The sequence below is a fragment of the Meleagris gallopavo genome, chromosome 4 (genome assembly GCF_000146605.3).
Source record: "Meleagris gallopavo isolate NT-WF06-2002-E0010 breed Aviagen turkey brand Nicholas breeding stock chromosome 4, Turkey_5.1, whole genome shotgun sequence".
NCBI classification, from domain to species: domain Eukaryota; kingdom Metazoa; phylum Chordata; class Aves; order Galliformes; family Phasianidae; genus Meleagris; species Meleagris gallopavo.
In genome coordinates, this window is record NC_015014.2 from 49,895,357 (window position 1) to 49,919,827 (window position 24,471).

Sequence of the window (24,471 nt, forward strand, 5' to 3'; positions counted from 1 at the left end):
AAAGTATTGTGGTAAAAACCTGTTTGTGGAGTTATTATATATAAGAAGTCAAAGCAAAGGTATTTAAAATACTGCCACCTTTGAAAAGCATCTAGTCAAAATATATAACCATCTCTCTGTATATTTTGAATTCAGGTTTTCTGTATTTCATGGTAATCAGGAAATATTTTTAGCCTTTATGGGGAACTATTTGTCTTCAAAAAATAAAACATTTGGATTGATTATTATTATTAACTTATTAATTGCATTTATTCAAGACTTTCACACTGTAACTCCTGACTACAGGAAGTAGAAATATCTCTTTGTGGTTCACAAGCTTGTTTTTTTTTCTTAAGTCTTTTTTGGTGTGTGTCTATTTCATTATTTAACTACTGGGAAATGTAATGATGGAATTTTCTATAGAGAAATGAAATTACCATGTAAGAAGTAGTCACCACAAGTAATTACAGAACTTCTACTGAACTGTTTGCCATATTACTTTTTGCCTACTAAGTACTATGTGTTTATTAGAGTATTGGAATTTTAGAACATTTTTATTTTGAGTGAGGTCTGTCTTTAATAATTTCAGAAAAGTTCATCCATTAGCAAAGTAATTGAAATAAATTTTAAATTGTAGAAATTTTTATTGAGTAGGTTGCTGTAATTGCAAAAGTACTGCTGGTTTTAAGGTTTTGGAACATCTCAGAAGGAAAAAAAAAGATTTAAGTTTTTCTGTCTTCATGCATAGGAAAAAGAACTTTATGTTCTAGGATATGATGAAATCTTTAAATCTTGAAGATCAGCAAGTATAAAGATACCTTAAGGAATGATAGCTTTACTGACTGTGACCTTGACTTTGAAAAACTACCCATGATTTCAGCCTGCTTTCTCCTAATAGCGTTCAAGGATTAAATCTAGTCTCTTTGGTTGAACTTTTGAGGTGTGTGGAATAAGTAGTTTTCCTTAGTAGTTTAGTGCGTGAAGAAAAATGAGGAGAGAGAGAGGATTTTTCATATAAACAAATAATTGTTCCCACAGTTGTATTAATTCATATTAGCATGCCCTAGGGAAACAAGTGCCAGCAAAAGTTTACAAGACTTGGGGTGGTGTTTTTCTTCTTTGTTGCTGTTCTTTTTGTAGATTTAGACCATAATTCATGATTTCTGCTGATTCCCAATGTTTATGAAAGTAGAAAATGAGGACGATCTATATTAAATGTGAAAGAATTTGTACCTAAATAACAAGTATTTGTTGCCTATAACTTTCTATTTTTAAACATACTACTTATTTTCCTTCTGCATGGTAAGGCCCTGTGTGCTGCTGTAGTTAAGCAAGATGTGCTAGAAACTCTGATGCTGCTGTTCAGTGGGGCTGATGTAATGTGTGCTACTGGTGATCCTGTTTACAGTACTCCATACTTATTAGCTAAGAAAGCTGGACAAAGACTGCAAATGGAATTTCTCTACCATAATAAGTTCTCAGGTAAGATATTTTCTCCCTGAGCAAACAGGGAAAAAATTAGAAAAAGAATGGTGTCGAGTTGAACAATAATGGTGTAGGGGAGGAGGCAACATGATGTGAATTGTATTTTAGCAGACTGCATATGTAAATTGTGTATGTTACTTACATTTTACTTGGACATCAACTTCAGTTCTTCAAAAGATGATAGTCTACAGTGATTTATACCCTAATATGCTTATAATACAGCAGAAAAACATCATCTGTTTTGTATTATTAAGCTTTAACAAGAAGAACAGGTACATAGAATAATAAAAAAAAGTATCAGGCTTTTTTTTTCTTACAAGTTATTTACATTGATGTCTGCCTTTACTGTGCACAGTCCTACAACTCTCCTCTTTAGCCTGTAGTAGAATCTATCCTAGAAAACTACCCTTTTTCAGGTCATAACTGCAGTTATAGCATGGAGCACGCAATAAACATTGACCTTGGATGTCACCAGATCTGATCTCAATAACTTTTTCCAGGCACTTGAAATATTCTTAAAATATAGTTCTAGTGAATAAGTTTTTGGTACCCATACAATCAATTTTTGGTATGGATGTGCCTGGACTTCCCTTTTTAAAAGATTTTCCAGTACCTTCCAGTAGTCTGGGGCTGAATGTTCAAACACGGATTTGTACCAAAAAAAATTAGTTATGCTAATCCAGCAGGAACTTTGGACATACTTTCCATTGTCTCATGAAACTGCGAAGTAGCACTTGATAGGCTGAACTAAAATTCTTTTTTAGTGGATGTTTAGTAGATGAAAAAGGCAGAGAAGTTTAGCAGAAAATAGACTGTGTTGTGTTCCAGCTTCTTCTCAGATATCAGAGGGTATTGAGAAAGCTGAACTTAGATTCTGAGCTATGCCCAATTTGGTGCTGTATGTCTGGTTGCATTCAATGCATGAACTTCCACAATTATGTATTCACAAGCAGCTCACTGCCCAATTAGCCTTGTCACTTTTAAACGGGTTCTCACAATCAGTCTTGAGGAGTTTGACCATGCCCAGTGAGAACTCCTATGGCTAGGTTATTGAATAGTGCAGTTCATCAAAACAACAGATTCTTTTGGATTGCCAGAGATAAAATTATTTTGTGCAAAGTGTGTGAGATTAACCACAAGAATAGAAATAATACAGCCAGCCACAAATGCATTAAACCATGGAAAAGCTCTATAAAGATTTCCAAGTTTCCTGAGGGAAACACTTGGGATAACAGAGTGTGAGAATCTTATCCAATAGGCATCCCTACAAGGAAGTAGGAAGAGAGGCTCAATCTGCTGAGTGAGAAACCTAGAATCCAGTGGTGTCCTCCTGACTTGTCTGTGATGATAGTTTCCCCCAAATTCCTCCTCTCTTAAGCCATTTTTATACTGCATGACATGTTTTTGACGGAAAGGTGGAAAACTGATAGCTCAAGACTGGCTTGGGAAAACAAGATCATAGAATCATAGAATGGTCTGGGTTGAAAAGGACCTCAATGATCATCTAGTTTCAACCCCATGGTGTGTGTGTGTGGGGGGGTCTAGTGGCTGGTTGCCAACAACTAGACCAGGCTGCCCAGAGCGACATCCAGCCTGGTCTTGAATGCTTCCAGGGACGGGGCATCTACAATCCTCCTTGGGCAACCTGTTTCAGTGCGTCACCACTGTCTGGTGAAAAACTGTCTCCTAATATTCAACCTAAATCTCCCCTGTCTCAGTTTAAAACCATTTCTCCTTATCCTATCCACCCTTGTAAACAGTCGTTGCCCCTCCTGTTTATATGCTCCCTTCAAATGTTAGAAGGCCATAATGAGGTCTCCCTGGAGCCTTCTCTTCTGCAAGCTAAACAAGCCCAGTTCACTCAACTTTTCCTTATAGGAGAGGTGCTCCAGCCCCCGATCATCTTAGTGGTCCTCGTCTGGACTTGTTCCAAGACCTATGCATCTTTCTTGTATTGAGGGCTCCAGGCCTGGATGCAGTACTCCACAAGCCCGAGTGGAGGGGGGCAATCACCTCCCTCTCCCTGCTGGCCACTCATCTTTTAATGCAGTTGAGGATGTAGTTGGCCTCCCAGGCTGCAAGTGCACACTGCTGGCTCATGTCCAGCTTCTTGTTCACCAGGACTCCCAAGTCCTTTACTGTAGGGCTGCTCTGAAAGAGATCTTCCCCCAGTTTGTATGAATACCTGGGATTGTCCTGGCCCAAACACAACAACACTTAGCCTTGTTGAATCTCATTAGGTTCACAAAACCCCACTTCTCCAGCCTGTCCAAGTTCCTCTGGATGGCTTCTCTTCCCTCCAGTGTATTGACTGCACCGCTCAACTTGATGTTGTCTGCAAACTTGTTGAGGGTGCACTTGATTCCGTTGTCTATATCGCTGATAAAGATGCTGAAGAGCATTGGTCCCAAGACCAGAGCTTGGGGGGCACCAGTTGTGACCAGCATCTGCCTAAACATAGAACCATTGATCACCACCCTTTGGCTGTGACCAGCCAACCAGTTCTTAATCCACCGAACAAGACCATCTTTCAAATCCTTACCTCTCCAATTTAGAGAAAGGATGTAGTGAAGGACCATGTCAGAAGCTGTGCAGGTAGATGACATCCATTGTCCTCCTGTCCACTGATGCCGTCAGTCTGTGATAGAAGGAACACCAGACAAGATCTGCCCTTGGTGGAGCCTTGCTGACTGTCTTGGATCACCTCTTCATCTTGCATGTGCTTTAACATGGTAAAGAGGAGAACTGCTCCACGATCTTCCCAGGCACAGTTGTGAAGATAGTTAATCAGTTTGAATAGTATCCCCATTCCTGCAGGATGATTGCAGGGGTTGGCCATGGTACCTCCACACCACTCCACACTCCATGTTGTTTCTTTTTTAGGATACCAGGATTTCCTATTTGTTAACAATTGGGTTTTTGGATCTTATATTTCTTAGGGAACTATCATAGAATGGATTATCTACCACAGTCTACCCTGGCGGCTTGCCTCCTCTCAAGAGGAGAACCTTTCAATAAATTATCTCTAGTAAAGTAAATATTCTACCTAATCCACCCTGAAACTTTTGTCACTTAAGAATCACGATATTTAGCAGAAACTAGAAGGTCACATGCAGCCTTGTTATTAGGGGCTCTCAGGCAGCTCACTGTTTATGGGTTAAGATGATTGGTTGATAGTTATTAATAGTATTATACAGAACAGTGTTATCAGACCTGAATAAGATCTTAGGTGTAAAAGCCATACTAGAGGAGGAGATTGAAGGTAGGAAGGAGCATACTTTCACAGTGAGAAATCTTGGAAGAACTTGGAGCTTCCCAGAGCAAATGAGGTACCTTGAGCCTGAATTTTGTCAGAAATGCCAGGCATTTTTTTTCCTAGGTCATTGAGCTCAATCACTATTCACCTTGCAAACATGCAGGTATGGTGGGTTTTGGGATGGTTGTTGTTGTTGTTTTTTCTGTATGTGTGGTTGTTTTGTTGTTTTTTTTTTTTCCCTAGTTAAGCCGTGGAATTGCCCTAAGACTATAGAAAGAAGTTTGCTTCTTTTGACTTTGTCTTATCTACTTGCAATCTTTTAGCCAAGGTAGTATTGCTGTGTGCTGGAGCTGGTGTTTGTTCCTCCTCTTCAGAGAAAGGATGTTATAGTAGAATCCCAGTGATTCTCTGAATCTGTTTGTGGTGAACTTCTAGACAAGCCCAGAAGAGAAACAGTTCCCTCCTGTTCAAGTATGTTACAATAAGGTGTGAAATCTATCATGGTATGCTAGAAAACCATATTCAGGTTATGTTGACAAGCAGTGGTAGACAATGGCAATGTGGTAACTGAAGTAAACTATTTTTGATGAATATGTAATAGTTTTCCTTTCATTATAAAAATAGAAAAATTACAATATGCATCTGTTCTGAAGTAAGGAGCTTATGGAGCAACTGTGTATCTGTAGTTATGCAGGTGCATGCAGAAGCAGTTATAACTGATAGTAGAGGAAGTTCTATATTTTGTTTACTCCTTTGTCTTTTAATAGATTTCCCAAACTTTGATACCAGTTTTGAAAGCGGCTTCTCTGAAGATTCTTCGCATTCCACTTTTCTATGTGAATTTCTATACAAAGTTTCTTCTAATTCAACCAAGCTTCTTACAGAGAAGAAATTAAAAGAAGGTATTTCACTTGTACTTTATGTATTTGAATAATACATGAATATGCACAATATAGATTAATTTGGTACTTTTCAACATCTTGCATTACTTTAAAAAAGATAAAATGTCTTTGACGTAGCATATACTCTTTTGATTTCACGGACTTCTGTGAGATAAAGAAAATGTCTTTGTTCAGTGATTGACAGAGGAAATTAAACTAGTGAATAATTATTTAACAACAATTATTGATAAATAAATATTTACAAATACTTCTCACTTTAATTATACCTAGGAGGATGCTGCTAGCTGACAAAAGTATTTTCCATTTGAAATTATAATATTCCTGAAATAATCTCAAAAGCATTCCTAAATTTTCAGTATGTTCAAATGAATGACTGGGATATAGCTCAAGCTTGCAAATTTCAAAAAGGATCCCAAGTGGAAATGTGCAAATATTAAATAATAATAAATAAAATATAACATATTAAGCTTTGTGGCTTGGAAATTTGTGCTTTAGCATAGTAGATATCATCAACAATCATATTCTTATAAGACTATTATTAAGAGAGACAGAGTGACAGGTAATTTTTTCCCTTTTTAAATTAATTTTTCCTTTTTAATTTAATTTTTCCTTTTTAATTATTTTTTTCCTTTTTAATTTATTTTTTCCTTTTTAAATTTAATTTCCCCTTTTTAAACTTTAATTTCCCCTTTTTAAATTAATTTCCCCTTTTTAATTAATTTCCCCTTTTAAATTAAATTTAAATTAAATTTATTTTTCTTGCATCTAAATAAACAGATTGTCTGTTTTTAAAATATGGTTCCTGATTTAAACTTATTCCTAAGAAAATCTTGATTAAAGTTTCTGTGTGCCAATATCCATATTCTGATGGTTTTATGTTTTTATGATCCTTAGTGGTGATTAGACTCACACACAACTCCTACTTAGATACTTCAAAAGTGTATTTACCTGTTACTGTTGGTCCTAATAGTCAAAAGTATTGGCTGGTCATCAGAACTAATTCTCAGCCAAGGCATTCAAACAGTCATTGGAGCCCTGGGCTGCTGCTGAACAGGACTTTCTTGTGGATTGCTCTGAAACTGGTCTGAGTTAATTCAGGGAAGAAAGGAGTTAACCACCAACCTCTTGTATTCACTGCAGCGTGTGCATAATCATATGTATGTGATTATACATATATACATATACATGTGTATATATATATATATATATATACACACATAGGTGGCTGTGAAAATAATATTAAAAAATATGTGGAAACTACAACAGATACAAAGAGCACAATACTTTTTGATGGCGCCAATTCTCAACTACAAAACATTGTTGTTAGGAAAATGTTGCCCCTGCAGTTCATCTTTCATCATGTCAATGGATGCCATTTTATTAGCATGGAAGAATTCAGTGCCATATATTTGCTTCATATGCAGTTCTGTGTCAGACACCATTTTGTCAGATTGCTCCCCAATACTGCCATCTGTCAAATGGCAAAAAAATTTAATGTAATGTTAAATTGGTGGGAAGGTTCAAGCTTTACTGCCATATCACCAACATCTGCCTCTCATGGGCCAACATAGTAGGATAGGAAGCATTACTTTTTGAGCAGGCATGGTTATACATAAGCTTTTGTCATTTAAAAACAACAAACTGGGAAAAACAGTACTGGGAAGAGCAAAAAGTAGGTACAAGGTAATGCTGCTGGTGTCTTTTCAAACAGTAGAATATTAGAAGTGCAGTTTAAGTTTGTAAGTAGATACAGATTTAAGAGTATCTATAAATGCTCACAGAATGTCTTCCATTGTGCTTGCTGGGGAGATGCTGTAGGAGTGCAGGAGTCAGCATCACTAGCAGGATAACATAAAATATTAAGAAAGAATGGAATTTTGTCAGTCTTCAGAAATGAAATAGCTTTCAGACCATGTACACTATTACTTATCAGCTCATTTAGCACTTTAATAAGGCTAACAACAACAACTAAAAATTACAGTTTTGAATTAGAAACTGCTCTTACCTGAGGGTTCTAATATTCTTCAGCCATGTGTAAGAAGTATTATGACTTTATAAGAACAATTTACAACATAAAACCTGCAATCTTTTTTCCCCATTGGCTTGATTTTATTTCATCCAAGGGCTGTTTTACCTTTATAGAATCTGATTAACATGAAATAATCTGCAATGTGCATATCCCATATTGTTGGGAGTAGATATGTGTGTTTATATATACGCATTCGTATACATTTTGTATACAAACATAAACTACATATTATTACTTGAAATTTTATTACTTATTATCTTTAGGAAATAATTTGATGGTTATAAAAAAATGTGTAAGAGATAAAGTTCGAGTTCTCTCTTTGGCCAGTAGATATTCAAATGAGAAATTACCACCTCTTCCCCCACCCCCCCCAAAAAAAGTTCCATCTGTTCAGTGTTATAGAAAGGAGCCCATCAGCTGAAGCAGCTGTGATTTGTTGCGAACTGAACACTGAACTGGGCTAGAGAGAGATCACTTGGATCACTTGCTCCTAACTGGGGATTAGATTACTTGTCTAATTTTTGGGCCCTACCAAAGAGTGGACTTTTAATTGTAATTTGTTGAAAGGGCTTTCAGCCAGAATCAATTTGATCTCTCTAAATATTAAATTAGTGTTTTAAGTTCAAAATTTCCTTCTGAGTCAGTTTGACAGGCTTGCCTTTGGTGACAAGGGCTGAATATTTAAGTGCTTTCTTTGTCAACACAGGCAACTTGCAGTATCCTCTTGAGTTTCTTTCTGCAGGCTCAGCACACAAAAACTCATTCAGTGCTGTGAATTGAACCCAGCTTTTATAAATGCTAGGTACAGCAGCTGAATCACAGAATCACAGAATGGCCCCAGTTGGAAGGGACCTCAAGGATCATGAATCTCCAACTCCCCTGCCACATGCAGGGCCATCAACCTCCATATTTAATACTAGACCAGGTTGCCCAGGGCCCTATCCAACCTTGCCTTGAACACCTCCAGGGACGGGGCATCCACAACCTCTCTGGGCAGCCTGTTCCAGCTCCTCACCACTCTCTTTGTAAAGAATTTCCCCCTGACATCCAACCTAAATCTTCCCTCCTTCAACTTCATACCATTTCCCCTTGTCCTGCAGTTCTTTACCCTTTCAAGGAGTTAATTCCCTCCTTGTTTGTAGGCTCCTTTTAGGTGCTGAAAGGCTGCAATGAGGTCACCCCCCAGCCTTCTTTTCTCCAGCTGAACAAGCCCAGCTCCCTCAGCCTGTCTTTGAAGGGGAGGTGCTCCAGTCCCCTGGAAACACAGTATATTTTGGGGGAGAAAGTTATTTATAGTTAACACCTGTTGATGATCAGCAGGAAGAAAGCTCGTTGCTGCTATTCTAATCCATTATATCATAAAATAAAGATAAGGTGTTTGATCTGAGTTTAATTTTTCTGCTTTTGTTTTTCATGAAAAAGTTTTAATGGAGTTCTGTTAAAAGCCATAGTATTCTAAAGTTATTCTTGAAGATTGTAATAGTTTAGTCAGTGTTGAAGCAGTGAGCCATTTTGTAGAATGGGCACACTTTGGGGTAGGGAATAGAGGAAAATAAACTCTTCAAGTGTTATGCTCAGCTCCTGTAAACCTATATGCCTTCAAATACCTTGTTCTTATGTATTCAAATGCCTATTTAGATAGAAACTAGCACGATATTCAGTAAAAGATAATAAAACAATATCCAGATACTTCTAAAAATACGTATGACTCATAGAAAATAACATAAAAAATGAATTGGGTGAAATACCAGACTTGCTCATCATCTGTGTATTATCACATGTTGAAAGCATTGAGTAATTAGCATTCTGTTAACCACAGTGTTGCTTGATTGAATTTAACCTTGCCATGTACATGTAAGAATAACAATAGAGATCTTAGACACATTCTAATATGAACATGCAATCCTGAAGCAGCTGTAGCTACCACTTGTCTATGATATTTCCATTTATCTACCCCAGTATTTAGGAATAAATTCTGTACAATTTCATTATTATGTGACACTTGGCCCAGTGATAGAAGAGAATTGAGTTCAGCTGCAGATGTATCTTGAAAAGGTTGTTCAATTAGTTTGTTTCTTCTTCAGTTTGACATCTTACTCTATTGTTTGAAATAGAGCATATGTTTGAAAAATATTTTTGACAATGTTAAATAACATAGCGTCTTCGTTTTCTTCATAGTGTACGATGGATGTAATTTCTGTCATGTATGACACTTTTTAGGTTTTGTAGTATAATATTTAAAAATATTTTCTTAAACTACCATATGCTAGATTTTCTCTATGTTAAAATAGTATCTATCGACTCAAACCTTGAATTCTTTGCTCACTTTGCTCAATGAAACTGAGATTTCAACATAAACGTACTAATGTTACAACAGAGCTATGCGTCCTGTAAGGCAACTTCTGCAGAAGGAGGTAATTTGTTTCTTATAAAACCAACTGACTTATCTATTATTTCTTTAACTACAGATTGCAACAAAAGATGGTGCACTTTGGAAAGTGGCTTTCTCAGCTACTATGAAAATGATAAAGCTACCACTCCTAATGGTATGCTTGACATCAACGAAGTTATCTGTCTTGTAGTGCACAGTTCGGATTACTTTTTAAACAGAGGGTATGTTCCAAAGTTAATAATTCAGCAAATAAACATTTCCAAAATTCTATTATGGGTTTCAGTGCCTATCATTTTGTTCCTGAATTTTGAACATGCAATTTTGAAATAAAGCTGAATTATTTTATATTGCCTTCAAGAAGTAAGTAATAAGTGATATTTGTGCTTGGTTGTTTTTTTTTTTTTTTTTAAATTATATAATGAAAATATTAGGGTAATTTTTAAAAGATAGCATAAATTAGATATGTCTATTTCTTACTAAAACTGAAATGCATGTTCTTAGCACTTAAAAGATGGCATGATAAACTGAAAAGTTAACACTCATTTCTATTTCTAGGACTGACCTCAAGTCAAAACTTCTGCTCTGCTTGTTTCTGATAATAACACATTTAATTAGAGTTCTCCATAATCTTTTTAGTTTTGATCTGTCAACCTTTGAATCCTGTTCCTTATTCTGTAGTTGAGGACAACAGTGTAACTGTTGAACGCTGAGTTAGTTTTCTTTGTCTTACTTTTCTTTGTCTTACTTTTCTCTTATAACTCTTACACGTCCACTCGGTATATTAAAACCTCACATAGAGATTCATCTAAGTCTGAGTTGCATCACAGTGATTGTTGATTTCTTTCAGATAATGTGTTTGTTGAAACAAACACTTCAGTCTGTACTTTGGATCTGTCTAAAAAATCCATAAAACTTCTTTTGAAATTTCTGTGTCTGTGTGTATTGTTGTAAAATAACAAGATTTTTGTATGGTATAATACTGTGGTATTTGTAGCTTCAAAGCAGAAATGTCTGGAGAAAAAAAAAAAGAAAGAAAGAAAGACAGTCTGTTCATTAAGTTTCTAGAAAGTATAAAGGAAAGAAAGAGCCTTACCCACTACAAAATGTGTCCAGAAAGGAAAGAGTGGAAAAAAAAAAAAAATGATGGCTCAAAATACAATGAAATATAATGGAAATAGTCTTCACTAATCTACTAGCCTTATGGTATCTGGAAAAAAACAAAAAATACTATTTTTATTTTTTTTTCTGACATGGAATATAATATATTTCTTGCAACATCTGCAAATGGTTCTGCTTCAGAATATTACCTAAATTAAAAACTTATTGGCAGAATACTTCAAGGGAATGACTAATCTCCTTATGTGTTTTATCTGAGATTGGGTAGCGTTATAGGAGAAGCTTCCCTAAGTTTGATATTTTTCTGTAGTGAAATATTCTGTTCTTAAAATGGCTATTCTGTTAGTTACAACGAAGTCCTTACTTACAATTTGTGCAGTACTCATTGAGGATGAAATAACTGATCCATGTTCAGTTTTCCAGATTTAGGCAATCCTCAGTCTCCAGTACTGTAAGGAGATAGCATACTTAATCTTTTTGGATTCTAGAACGTGGTCATACAGAAAATCACACTAAAATGGCAAACCTTAGGGTCAGTCTTCAACATAAATAAAGATCTTCAAAACATTGCTTTTCAAATTCCTGACTTCAAATGGACTGCTTTTTTTTTTTTTTAAAAGTTAAATATTTGACAGTTGAAATTGAAAAAGCAGGGTCGATCCACTTAAATAGATATTAATTTTTTTTTTTTTTAAGAGTACAGTACCTTCAAGGACTAGTCATAAACATGACAGAACCAAACTGGTTCTGGTATTAGTGGAAGCAAGTGGTACAAGGACTGTCAGTTGCTGCATATGTCATCCCTGGAACTTTTGGTGAATGATAGGAAAAGCCTCTTCATGAGGAAGTTGGTGACAAAGAGAAACAGTTCGCCAAAAGAAACAAGAGAGTCTCCATTCTTGAAGGTTTTCAGTGCTTGGCTAGACAAAGCTATTGCTGGTTTGGTTTATAATTAGTGGTAGTCCCACTTACATCAGGAGACTAGAACAAATGATATCTAGAAGAACATGTCAACCGACATTACTGATTCTGTGACAAGTTGTTTAAAACTTTCTATTCAGTGCCTTGATCTGCTTAAACTTGGATGTTTTGAAACCATTACATTGGCGTACTTGCTGAGATTGCATGCAATTTAAAAAATGAAGTATTGCCTCTGAATTTTAATGGCTGTATTAAAACATTTTTATTGATTCCAGAATTGCTGAAAAAATGTTATGGAGTAGCCTTTAGACACATAATCTTGTTAATTATCTTGGTTGTATTTGTAAGATTGGAGGAGAAATTGATTCTGTTCCATAGGTATGTGACAATGGAACAGTAGAGGAATTGAGTTTGTGTATGTCTCCTGTTATGAAGACTAAATGCTGCTACCTTTTTCCTCTTGCTTGCTTTAGGGACATCTTTACCTTTGAAATCTATTTAATGTCAGAGCGTGTTTTTCTGTTTGGAGCTGAAACTGCATATTCACAAAGAAAATGGACTTGGGCAATAGCTAAGGTAATACTGATAATCATCTTTTCCAGTTAGGTCTAGAGCCTTTGCACAACTAATAAAATGGCTTTGATAGCTTAAAATCCTCTGAGAAGCTGTTCTTGATGAATACAAGGGGTGCTGGTGGATAACAGGCTGGCTGTGAGTCAGCAGTGTGCCCTTGTGACCAAGAAGGCCAATGGTATCCTTGGGTACATTAAAAAGAGAGTGGCTAGCAGATTGAGGGATGTGATCCTCTGCCTCTACTCTGTCTTTATGAGATCACATTTAGAATATTGTATCCACTTCTGGACTCCCGATTTCACTAAAGACAAGAATCTCCCAGAAAGAGTCCAGAAGACCATGGAGATTATAAAGGGCCTGGAGCATCCTCCTGTCTGACGAAAGGCTGATTAACCTCTGTCTGTTCAGCCTGGAGAATAGAAGGCTGAGATGGGATCTGATAAACGTTATATCTGAAGGGAGATGAAAGGCAAAATGGATGAGGTCAGGATCTTCTCAATGATGGGTAGAGATAGGGCAAGGAGTAATGACCTAAAACTTGAGCATAGAAAGTTCCGTACTAATATGTGGAAGACCTTCTTTACAGCAAGGGTGATGGAGCTCTGGAACAGGTTGCCCAGAGAGGTTATGGAATATCCTTCTAAGGAGGTATTCAAGACCCATCTGGAAACCTATCTGTGCAATCTATTGTAAGGTACCTGCTTTAGTAGAGGTGTTGACCTTGATGATCATTCGAGGTCCCTTCCAGTCCCTGCACTTCTGTGTAATACTGCTTTATCTCACGTGTAACAGTTTCCTGTGAAACAGGAAAGAATACTTCTGTGATTTAACGTTTGAAACAAGATAGTACAATAGAATGAAAAAAAGAATTGAAACAACATTTTAATATTGACCTTAAAAATACGTTAATGGTTTTCTATTATGACAGGTACTGTATGAAATTATTTAAGTTATTCATAGTTGCAATTCTGTTCTTTTGTTTTCTGAAACACAACTCACAAAGCAACACTGTATGTGATATAGCACCGAATGCTAACGAGCACATTACCAGCACATTACGGGCACATTAACTATAACTGTTAAAACAGTTGCAGTTTGAAAACAAAAATATTTGGATTGTGTAGTGTGAACAGAGAAAAATCTGCTATACTTCATGTTAAAACTTAAATTTAATGTGTATATAGATTTGAGTGATAAATCTGATAAGTTTGGTTTTTTTTGCAGCTTTCGTCTTTTAACCTTACAGGTTTGCAATATCGGTTTGATTTTTTTTTTAGGGGAAGAGGTTGTTTTTCTAAATCTAACTCACCCTGTCTTGTTTGCTAGCATTTTGTTCCCCCTGTAGCTGAATGCTTATTAGAGAGGGACTGTGACCTGATTGGCCAGCTGTACTACAAAGATTGCCATAACCTGGATCAATGGAGAAAAGGCTGGTTTGCTATAGAAAAGTCAAGCCTTCATTTTTGTCTTGAAATGGAGAATGCTCAAGAAGATTCCATATATCTAAGGAGGCTACAAGAACTAAGTAAGAATTTTGGTTATCATCCAGAATGCAGGAAATACTCTACTGTGAAGGGCATAGCCATTACATTTTAAAATTGCAAACACCGCTGATCTCACCGACCATCCCTTTGCATGAGCTAGATGCTCTCTGAACTCCTGTCTAAATATGGTGTAAATCATGCTCTGTCTTGATTATGTTTTCCCCTACTTAGTGTAGACTTCTACAGCTTCCTAATGAATGAGGACAAGTTTTGTTCCAGTTGCAGCATTGTCTTTCTTACAATGGTACAGAATTGAATAATAATATATGACCTTTTGGGATTATTGCCTCATATTTTTGACACTGCAGAAATGCTAACAGCAGAACATGTTCTTGAGATGATTGACAGGCCTAGTTTAAAATACTCAAATGTACTGGAAAAAATTATAATTCTCTAGGAGAAATGTTTCACAGACTAATAGATTTTTTTCTGATACTAAAATATTCCTTTCTCCATATCATGATGTGGAATAGATAAGAATACTTACACAAATGGTCTTTTTGTATCAGTATCTGTAATCTTTTGAATCTTGTTTAAGCGTATCTGCCCTACTTGTTTTTATATTGAGAAAGGTAATGCTACTTGCTATATTATAAAGGAAACTAAAACTGAGATTTTATGATGAAGTAACATAGACAAGGGAGGTAATATAGCTTTTTACTGATGGTGCTCTTTGAAAATGCTGTGAGACTATGGACTGTTTTTACCAGATATTTCCTAAATGTCATTGGGTGTTCTATAGTTGATTTACTGCCATCTTACATTTACTATTAATAATGCCACAAGGGTGGTTTTTAATCAGGAATACTCTTGTAACTCTATATATCTTTTAAAATTTATGAATATTTTTATCTTGATTTGGAATTAAAAGTTTAGGCAGTATAGTTCAGTACAGCATAGTGTATGGTACAGCTTTATGAGCTCTGTTTTTGAAAACTACCCAGATGTTATTTCTATTATGGTTAATGTAGGTCTTTTTACAATGCTTGGATGTAATTGTTTTTGTTTGTTTGTTTTTAAACAGAAATAGCATAAAACAATGTAAAAAAGAGTGGCAGTGAACTTCACAGTGTACTTGAATTTCCTCTAAGATATTTTATTATAAATATCTATAAATATGCAAATAAATTAATGGGTTTAAAAATCCAGTTTTCTTTTGAATCACATCCCAGAAAATTTGTCTCGACAAATTTAATTTCAATGTAGATGTTTTCACATTTAGAAAGTCCATCTTAACCTGTTTTAATTGCTTTCTCTATTGTTCTTGTAAACTTCATTGTATTGTGGTTTTTTTTGTGGAATTTTGTTCTGGTTATCAAGCAGCATTTTATATTTGATGCGTTTAAGTATTTTATGCACCTTCTGTCACTGAAGATAATTCTGAAAGCATATCTGTTGTTGTCTATATATTTTATTTGTATATCATATGAATGTGTAATTTGTTTTCAGCAATCAGTAGCGTGATGCAAAATGGAGAAAAAATAGATGTCCTGCTGCTTGTTGAAAAAGGAAGGTAAGGTCCCCAAAGTAGCTTTGATCTACATATTTTTAACCAATATTTTAGAATTCTTGCTAATCAGTCACGGAGTTTTCTTCACTTGTGGTTGCTAGAATGAGTGAATTTGAAGATTTTTAAAGGATGGTAAGACTCTGTGCATTAACTACATTTCATGTTCATGTCAGGGAACACAACACATGGTAGTTTTACCATAAAACCAACATATTATAATATCAATTATCTGGAAAATAGACTTTTTGTGTGTGTTATTTTTTTAAGCTGACATGTTGGGATGTATTTTGCCTAAAAGTTGAAAAGAATCTTATTTGTGTGATGGTTTAATTTGTGTGGGTAACATGTTTTGCCAGAGTGCTTTATTCCAAAGTGCACAGTATACAATGATATTTGATAAAGATTGATTATATTCTGATGCCAGGAAAAAAACAGACCCTACAAAAGATGGGAGCTTTAGGATAATTATGTGTGCATTTAACTATGACTAGTTAAGAAAAGAGCTTCAGTTATTACTAGTGATACATTGAAAACTATCTAAGCTAAAAGTGGATCGCTTAATTAAATGCAGTTTTTCCACTGAGAAAATGATTCCCAGTCAGATTAATCTGCCAATAACTTTCTTCAAAAGGATCTAATTTCTTTCAGTGTATTCAGGAAGAATACTTCTAGAACACTTGTGAAGAGTAACTCTGGACAATTCATCACATCTCATTTTATCACTCCTATGTCCCACAATTCTGTATCAAAATCTGTGTAGATCAAGATCAGCAGGGTATATGTGTCCCCCGGTTAACATTATTGTAATGCCTGATCTCAGCAGCACATTAGCTTAAAAAAAAAAGAAAAAAAGCATACTTGAGGATTAAACATGATCTCTCTCCTTCCATGTTGGTGTTAGAATTTTGCTGAGATGGTTATCAAATGTAGTGAAACAGGATGTTGAAACTTAAAGTAAAATACCATTTTTTTGCCTCATGTGTTTAGTGATTTAAAGTTGAAAGTAAAATTATTGAAAATAATAATTATTTTGTAATAGATTCATTTAAATTTCAGTGATGGATTATTGAGCAAACATCTGTGTAAACACTGCACCAGTTCTTACACAGACTTCTGAGTAGCTGATAATAGGTTAATAAAGAAGATTTCTTGCCTCTCTGTTGAGGAAACATAAACAGCAGATGCCTTTGAAATCTATTTAGAATGACAGAAAACTGTTGGAGAATGTTGTTGTATCTTGTTTTATTTCAATAAATTTTAACTCTTCCTAAGATAATATTTACATTCTAGATTTTAGTCAGTTGATGTAGATCATAAACAGGTAAAAGATAAAAACCAGTTTTTCTTAGTTGTGTTTTTTCTCTCCAATAAGCATTTTGAAAGATTCAGCATTAAGTATGCTCTACAAACCAAGTAAGGAACAGGAGATATCCAGTGCCCAAGGTACAGTCCAACAGATGTATACAGGCAATGCACCTGATTTCATAGATATCAGTGCAAAACTGCCAGCTCCAAGTCAGGTTTTATTATTTCTTTTACCATAATCTTTTCACTAAGAAGTGATAGGTTATAGGAATAGGTTTTCCCAGAACTGCTTTAGTAGTTCAATGGAAATTATGAACTATCTAAAAATAATTTTAAGACGAGTACTAGCTGAAGTATGATAACCATAAATATTTTGAAGTCGTCTTCACTGAAGTCTGCCATAAAAAAAAAAAAGGCATAACTTTTGCATTATCTTAAGCATTAAAAGCCATATGGATGAATGAGCTTTGGAACAATGATTCTTAGTCAGGATGTGATTCCAAAATATCCAAGTGTTTATCACAGCTGTATGATAGTTCATCTTATAGTGATAAGAAATTAACTTATGTTGGTGGGAAATGACTAAATATAAAATCACTTTTATCTTCAGACTCAATTTTTATATATGGAAACAAAACCAGCAATATTCCTTTTCCCTTTCAAATGCTAGGGAAATTAATATCTCTGAGAGGAAGTCAGTGTCATCTAAATGATGTATCAGAGTTCCTAGGTTTTCCTTTTCTGTCTGTTATTTTATATCAGTACTTGTCTCATTTGTTTTTATTAGGTAGGCTCTCTTCAAGTGATAAATTTTGTACCATGCTACTGGCAACTTTCACATTGATTTATTAGTCACTTAAATCTAGGATTAGTGATATAATCTCAAAAATCATTATGCAAAGAATATGAAGTAAATGAATAAGACTTATTCCAGATGTAAGGAAAGTTCAAAAATAAATAAATACCACTCAGGAAACCTTGCAACATCTTTTTTTTATGTATAGAATTAAATGTTGTCTATGTCCTACCATGTCTTACTAAATTTTATCAGAAGAAATTATGAAAATGCCTTGAGAATTTTCCTGCTGAAGTTCATACTATGCTTGTGTTGTTTTGTTACTGACTTCTCTGTCTAACTTCCCTTATATTAAACATACTCATACCCTCCCCTTCCTCAGGACACCAAATACAGTCATTGGATTTGATTAATTAGGGAAGATCATATATTAGATGTATCATACACTTTTTTCTTAGATAATTTTCTTTTAGATTGCTGTGGGTATAAGGATTATTTAAGTTGTTTTAAACAGACTTCTTATTAATGAGTGATTGCTTACAAAAATAAACAGCTACAGAATCATAAAAACTTCAGCTCCTACTGCTGAAATAATTATAATGTAATAAATCCAATTAATTCTGGACTTCTAAATACTTAGTAAATTTATGCTTCTGTTAAATTCATGGGGTACGTAAACTGAATGTTTATCTGATCCATAAGTACTCAAAGGCAGTTTACAGTGATTTGGAAAGGCAAGATGTATAATACTTTCCAGCTTGTGTAAAATACTAGAGTTCAGAAAGGATACAGTGAGACAATACACAAGATTTTTCTGAATTCTGAAGTGTGAATTCAATTGCTTTCCCTTCTTTTGATCCTTTTCTCCTCTGATTTTTACTTTGAAAATAAATGGCAAGATCATATTTGTCACGTTCAGTGATAGAAGACTACTAACTTAAAAGTAAGAGAGGGTAATCATATTGTACCATTGTACATTGCCAAGTAATATCATGAAAGGCTAAATCAGACACACTTTCAAAATACCAAAACTGGCTTTTTTTTTAATTTTTTTTTAATTTTTTTATAAGATATTTGAGATAGTGTGTTTCCTAAATTTTCACAATAATCCTAGATTTTTATAGAATTCTGGAATTGTTTCAAATCTCTAAGATGTTTTGTTTGCATTTTGATGTCTTTATTAAAGTTAAATAAAGCAGGAACACAATCCTTGTTATGATATCCACTGAAATTTTATTGCGCTCTGCTCTGAGAACATATTCTCAAGCCTTTTAGAACTACCTCCAGCTCAGCTGGAAATCTTGACTTCTTACGATGCTGATTTCTGATGCCATAATAAGATGGTCATTCACCTTCTCATGTGTTCTGCTTTCATAATTAAGTAATCTTGATTTCTTCCTAGGAATGGCAAACCATATTTTAGATTTCATTCTGACATGTTGCCTTCTTTGAACAACCTAAATTCTGCAGTACTAGCAGTATCATCCAAAGTTATACTTTTTTACAAGGAATCTCTAGTTCATGAATATAGAACTGCTAGCTAAAAATACATTGCCTTTTCTTTGAAAATTATTAAGAAACCTCTTTGTCCATTATTTAAGTTGATACCTTTTCAAATTTTAGAAAACAATGACAGCATAATCATTTGGTATGTCTAATAATTTTGATTTTTTTGTGATTTATTGAGTAGAAGATAGGAAGATCCATAGAAATCAGGATATTCTTTTTCTTGTAGTTTAGGTAATTCATATATCATGAAGGTGGATTGACAGGCATGTGATTTAGACTTTCTTATCACTTCTTGAAAGCATAGATATGCCTAGGTTAGCATTAAAGTTCAGTATACTACTTATTGATATACAGCTGAGCTGCCCACTTTTTATTTAGAAGAAACATTATTTTCACTACTTCCTTTTCATAATTCCTTACATTACAGAAAGTATTATTTTGAGGCTTGACTTTCTCTTTTTGCATAATACTGTAATGTGAATCCACCTGTTCTGCTGAGGTGGGAAAAAAGACTGTAATATACATGCATGCCTTGTGTTGAGAAGCAACATGTCTCTTATTCAGTGTCTTAACCTCTACTGATCTGTGAATAATAGTACCAAAGAAATATTGTAAAATTGATTGGCAGATTCTGTTTCTACTTAAGATGTTTAATTTCCTCTGTGTATGGTAATAGCAATAATAAAATATGTCAGGGTCATGTGATTTTTTGGAAGCTGATGCTTGAGAACTGCTTATGTAGGATATCCATTCTGACAGATCTTCAGAAAATGTTTGTATGTATTGAATCAAACACACTCATTCTACTGTAGAAGTTTGAGAGCTTTATGTAAATAACTGATTTTTCTCAATGGAAAACAGTCTGAGTGTTTCTTCTATCCAGATATGTGTGGTTAATATGACTTTCACTGTCAAGAAGTGGAGATTTTTTAAAAGGAGTCTTCAAGAAGCCAAAATATTTCAGTATATCTTCCTGTGCGGCTAAATAGTGAAATTGCTATGATGGATCCTGAGAACACTTCAGATCTTGGGTCCGAATTTGTACTTTGCATCCTAACTTCCTGTCAAGACAATAAAGCTAAAATGAATATGCAAAATAAAAAGATTCAGACAAAAAAAAAAAATATCTTTCACTATTATATAAAAAAGTGTTTTCCCAGGTAATGAAAAATAGTATTTGTTTGTACTTTGAGGAAAGTAGTATTAATGAATTTCAGAAGAACATTTAAAATTTTCCTAATTAGAAAATATATTAATCTTAAAGAAAATGTAGATTTACTTAGTGATAGATGAAGAGTATGTAGATAGAAAAGATTGCTAGGCTAACTTAAAACAATTGTTTGTTTTATGCGTGCATATAGGCTAGCATACACTCTTCAACTATTCAGCTCTGTAGCTTTCCTCAAAAGCTATTCTGACAATGGTTTAAAAAAACAAAAGCAAAACTAAAACAAAACAAATAAAACAAAACAAAAACAAACAAAAACAAACAAACAAAAAGAACGTGCTTACCCAAGTAAAATTATTTAAATAAGAAAATCAGAACAGGACCATGCTTTGAGATAAACAAGCAATTAAACAGTTGTGTTAGTATACTTTAACTTTCAGTTACTTTATATATGTTCCTTACTTAAATGTATAATTTCCCAGGGATGATTCTTTTGATCCAGGTGAAAGAAGGAAGTTCAGTATATGTCTTCTACACTGTATAGAGAAGCAGGGTGGAAAGTAGAAAAGAAGTCTGTGAGTCTTTTATTTCCTGCTTAGCTGTGACTTGGGCATATGAATGCAGGGTGTAGGAGAAAGACTGAGGAGGAATAATAATGTTGGTCAGGCCCTTTCAAAGGTCTGACAGATCTGTTTGTGGATCCTTGTTTGTTTATTGTGACATTGTTAGCACAAATGAGCTTGGAAGAAAAGGTGCTGTTAACAGGCCACCACCACAATCCTGTGTTGTAGAAGGTGCCTTAATGTCTTATTCCAGCTATTTCTTTGGACAACTGCTATGCTGTTGTAGTAGAATAACCCCATATTTTTCTTTCTTTTGTGCATTCGAAATATTTTTAAACTTTCCAGAACACTGTACATTCATGGCCATACAAAGCTGGATTTCATAGTCTGGTATACTGCAATTGAAAAAGCAGCGGGTACAGATGGTAATGCGTTGCAAGATCAGCAGCTCAGCAAAAATGATGTTCCTATTATCGTGAACAGCTGTATAGCATTTGTTACACAGTATGGTAAGTACAGTATGTTTTGTTCAACCTAAGATAGTTTGTATAATAGTTAAATCACTACACTTTCAGAACTTATTTCTGAATGAGTTTATATATATTACTCAATATAAAATCATATCTATTGTTAGCCCCACCACTCGTTGATGTGGTGGTAAAGTACAGTGCCATGTGTCTGAGAATAAAAAGTGCATGGAAGTACAACTACAGAAATCCCCTACATGCCCACCACAATATTTTTAAAATTGACTTATTTGCTTGTTATAGATTAGTCTTTGTCTCTCATGCCTCAATGCAGAACTCTGCAGCCCTGAGAACAATCTATGTGAGGCAAGAACACCTATGACTTGAACTGATCAGCAAATCCAGGGAATTGATGTTAACTGTGGAACCAAATTCAGTTTTAAGGCTGCTGATTTTTTATAGCACCCCAGGGATGTATAATGACTTGCTGTTTACTTGAGTAAATGTTGCCAGTGTAATTTTCTATAGCATTAGATGATATTAAGATTATGCCTGTGTCCTTTTCACTGCTGCAAATTAATCAGTTCTCTTATGAAATGCTAAATACCTATCAACCCAGCACAAATTTATCTTCAGGATAGATGTGTCTATAACCTCTGTCAATATGAGAAGGCCTAATTTATATTTCATTGATTGAAATCTGACTAAATTTTAAATGTGGCAACACTTCATTATCATAAATAGTTGTATCTGGGTTACAGTTGTTGGCTTAAACTAAGAAATAATGTTTTTGCTAAATTATTTTTCATCATTAGCAATATAAATTTTTCTAAGTGTAATCTACACTGTTTCACACACTGAAGTGTTGTTTAAACTAGGATAGAGGTGTTCTCAACTTGGAAATATTGCTAATACATGTTCTAAATTAAAATACAATACCTTAATTTTTTTTTTTAATTAAGTATTAATTTATGTGTAGATTATTTTTTTTTTCCAGGATCAAAGTTACTGGATGTTATACTATTCACCTGGAAGTTGAAAGAGCTATATGTTACTTGTAGACATACGTGGCTTTTTTTGTTGTTGTTGTTGTAATGAAGGCTATGAATTTGGTTATGTCCTACTCGTGACAGACACTCTCAGGTCCAACAGCTGTTCCTGACAGTAGCAACACAAAGACAATATCTAATGGTAGTGCTTGTAGGCATCACAAGAAAAGTGAATTGCAGGACATAATTTCATAGGTTTTGACAGAATACTTTTTCTGACAACTACATAAGGAAGGCAACGTTTTGTAGATACTGATTTTCAAGAAATGTGGAGAAGTACAGTGAAATCTTGTACAAAGAGAAATAGAGGAACACAATTCACATAAAATTTCCACAAGTACTAAAAAAAAAAAGTTTGACTACTTTCATATGCAGTAATTGAAGGTAGTCTCTGCTGTGTTTTAGACTATGATTTTTTTAATTTAATTTTTTAAGTTGGCTTTGATATTTTCAGCCATTTATTAGTGGCTGCATAGTGTCTTCCTTGACTTGAGGAAAATCAGAAAAATAGTAATTGTTTCTAGTAATCTTGAGCTTTTTGATATTGAGATCAGTAAGAGAACAAAATAGTTTGAGTACTGATAACGAATAATGTAACTAATAACTGTGCAGAACCAGTATCAGACATTGAAACTTCTTTCCTGCACTGTGTCTTTTCAGACCATAGATTTGGGAAATACTGAAGAGATCTGGGGAGTTGAACTGCATGTAAAACATTCCTGAAGTTGTGGCCCAAGGGTTGATTAATTTTATGATATGTATATTTCCAAATATAGTCTCGTTAGTGTTTTCTCTAACCAAGTATGCAAAAAGTCTGAAAGATGCTAGTAGGAAATGTGATCTGTTTGACAGCTGGATGCACTTTTCATGTAAGAAGGTCTGGAATTTCTAAAAGAATATGCAATTTTACAGATATTTATTGTATATTCTATCCTGTATTTCTGTTACCTAGGTTTAGGTAGCAAGCATATATACCTCAAGAATGGCAATTCGTCCAATGTGGCTGAACTGCTGGACAGTTTTAAAAAAGATGCAAGGAGTGTTAAACTGAGAGCTGGAAAACATCGACTTGAAGATGTGACTGATGTATTGAAAAGCTTTCTTTCTCAAATAGATGATGCAATTCTCACTAAGGAACTCTATCCATTCTGGATTTCTGCATTAGGTAATATATTAAATAACACTCAGTGTAAGAAAGGTTGTTTGCATATACTCAAGTATGAGAGTTTGTTTAAATACTTGCACTGTATGCATAGAGATGCATATGAAAAAACAAGGTGGAGCATTACTTTCTGCATTACAGCATTGAAATAGTATAGGCCCATTGGTTGCTTGACTAGCTTTGTCTTTGAAAAGAATGATTAAAATGATACTACTTTATGAATTTGCTTAATTTCAAACATATGGAGGTTTCTCCAGTATAAGCTAGTATAAGTTCGGGAAATTCAACTCCAAATATTGATCTTTCACCTTATTTGAACAAATTAATGGAAGGAATACTAATTTATTTACTCATAATAATATTGTTATCATTAGATATCAGAAAAAGTCATATCTGTAGCAGTCTAGATGTTAGCTCTTTTGTGAAAGTACGTAGCAGCGTCACACTGATTTAACTTCTAGATTTGTGCATGGGGCTAAAAATTCTGCTCCATCTTCTAAAGAAGAAAATCCGGTCCTTCTATACAAAAGTGTCCTGGACAGTACTTGTGGGAAGATTGAAACCCCTAGGAAAACAGAGTATATGACCTTTAAACTGTTTGTATTTTTCCCCAGTTACTCAGTAAATACGATCGGCTCAGTAGTTATTGTACAGTATTAGCAATCACCTGGAAGAGATTGAAGGAATTCTGCAGATTTTCTTTTCAGAAACACGAGAGAAGCAAGGGCAGAGTAGAAAATGTTAA

At 34.6% G+C, this 24,471-nt stretch overlaps 1 protein-coding gene across 4 annotated transcripts in view; it reads left to right on the top strand.

The window, feature by feature from the left end:
• ARAP2 (ArfGAP with RhoGAP domain, ankyrin repeat and PH domain 2) overlaps nucleotides 1–24,471 on the top strand; it is a 125,783-nt gene that overhangs the window by 57,808 nt on the left and 43,504 nt on the right. For all 4 annotated transcript variants that reach the window (XM_010710306.3, XM_010710308.3, XM_019614911.2 and 1 more), the window contains exons 14-21: nucleotides 1,287–1,461; nucleotides 5,488–5,622; nucleotides 10,120–10,264; nucleotides 12,554–12,656; nucleotides 13,980–14,178; nucleotides 15,647–15,710; nucleotides 21,394–21,557; nucleotides 23,517–23,729. In XM_010710306.3, the coding sequence (XP_010708608.1) occupies nucleotides 1,287–1,461; nucleotides 5,488–5,622; nucleotides 10,120–10,264; nucleotides 12,554–12,656; nucleotides 13,980–14,178; nucleotides 15,647–15,710; nucleotides 21,394–21,557; nucleotides 23,517–23,729 (1,198 nt within the window). The remainder of the gene's footprint in view (nucleotides 1–1,286; nucleotides 1,462–5,487; nucleotides 5,623–10,119; nucleotides 10,265–12,553; nucleotides 12,657–13,979; nucleotides 14,179–15,646; nucleotides 15,711–21,393; nucleotides 21,558–23,516; nucleotides 23,730–24,471) is intronic.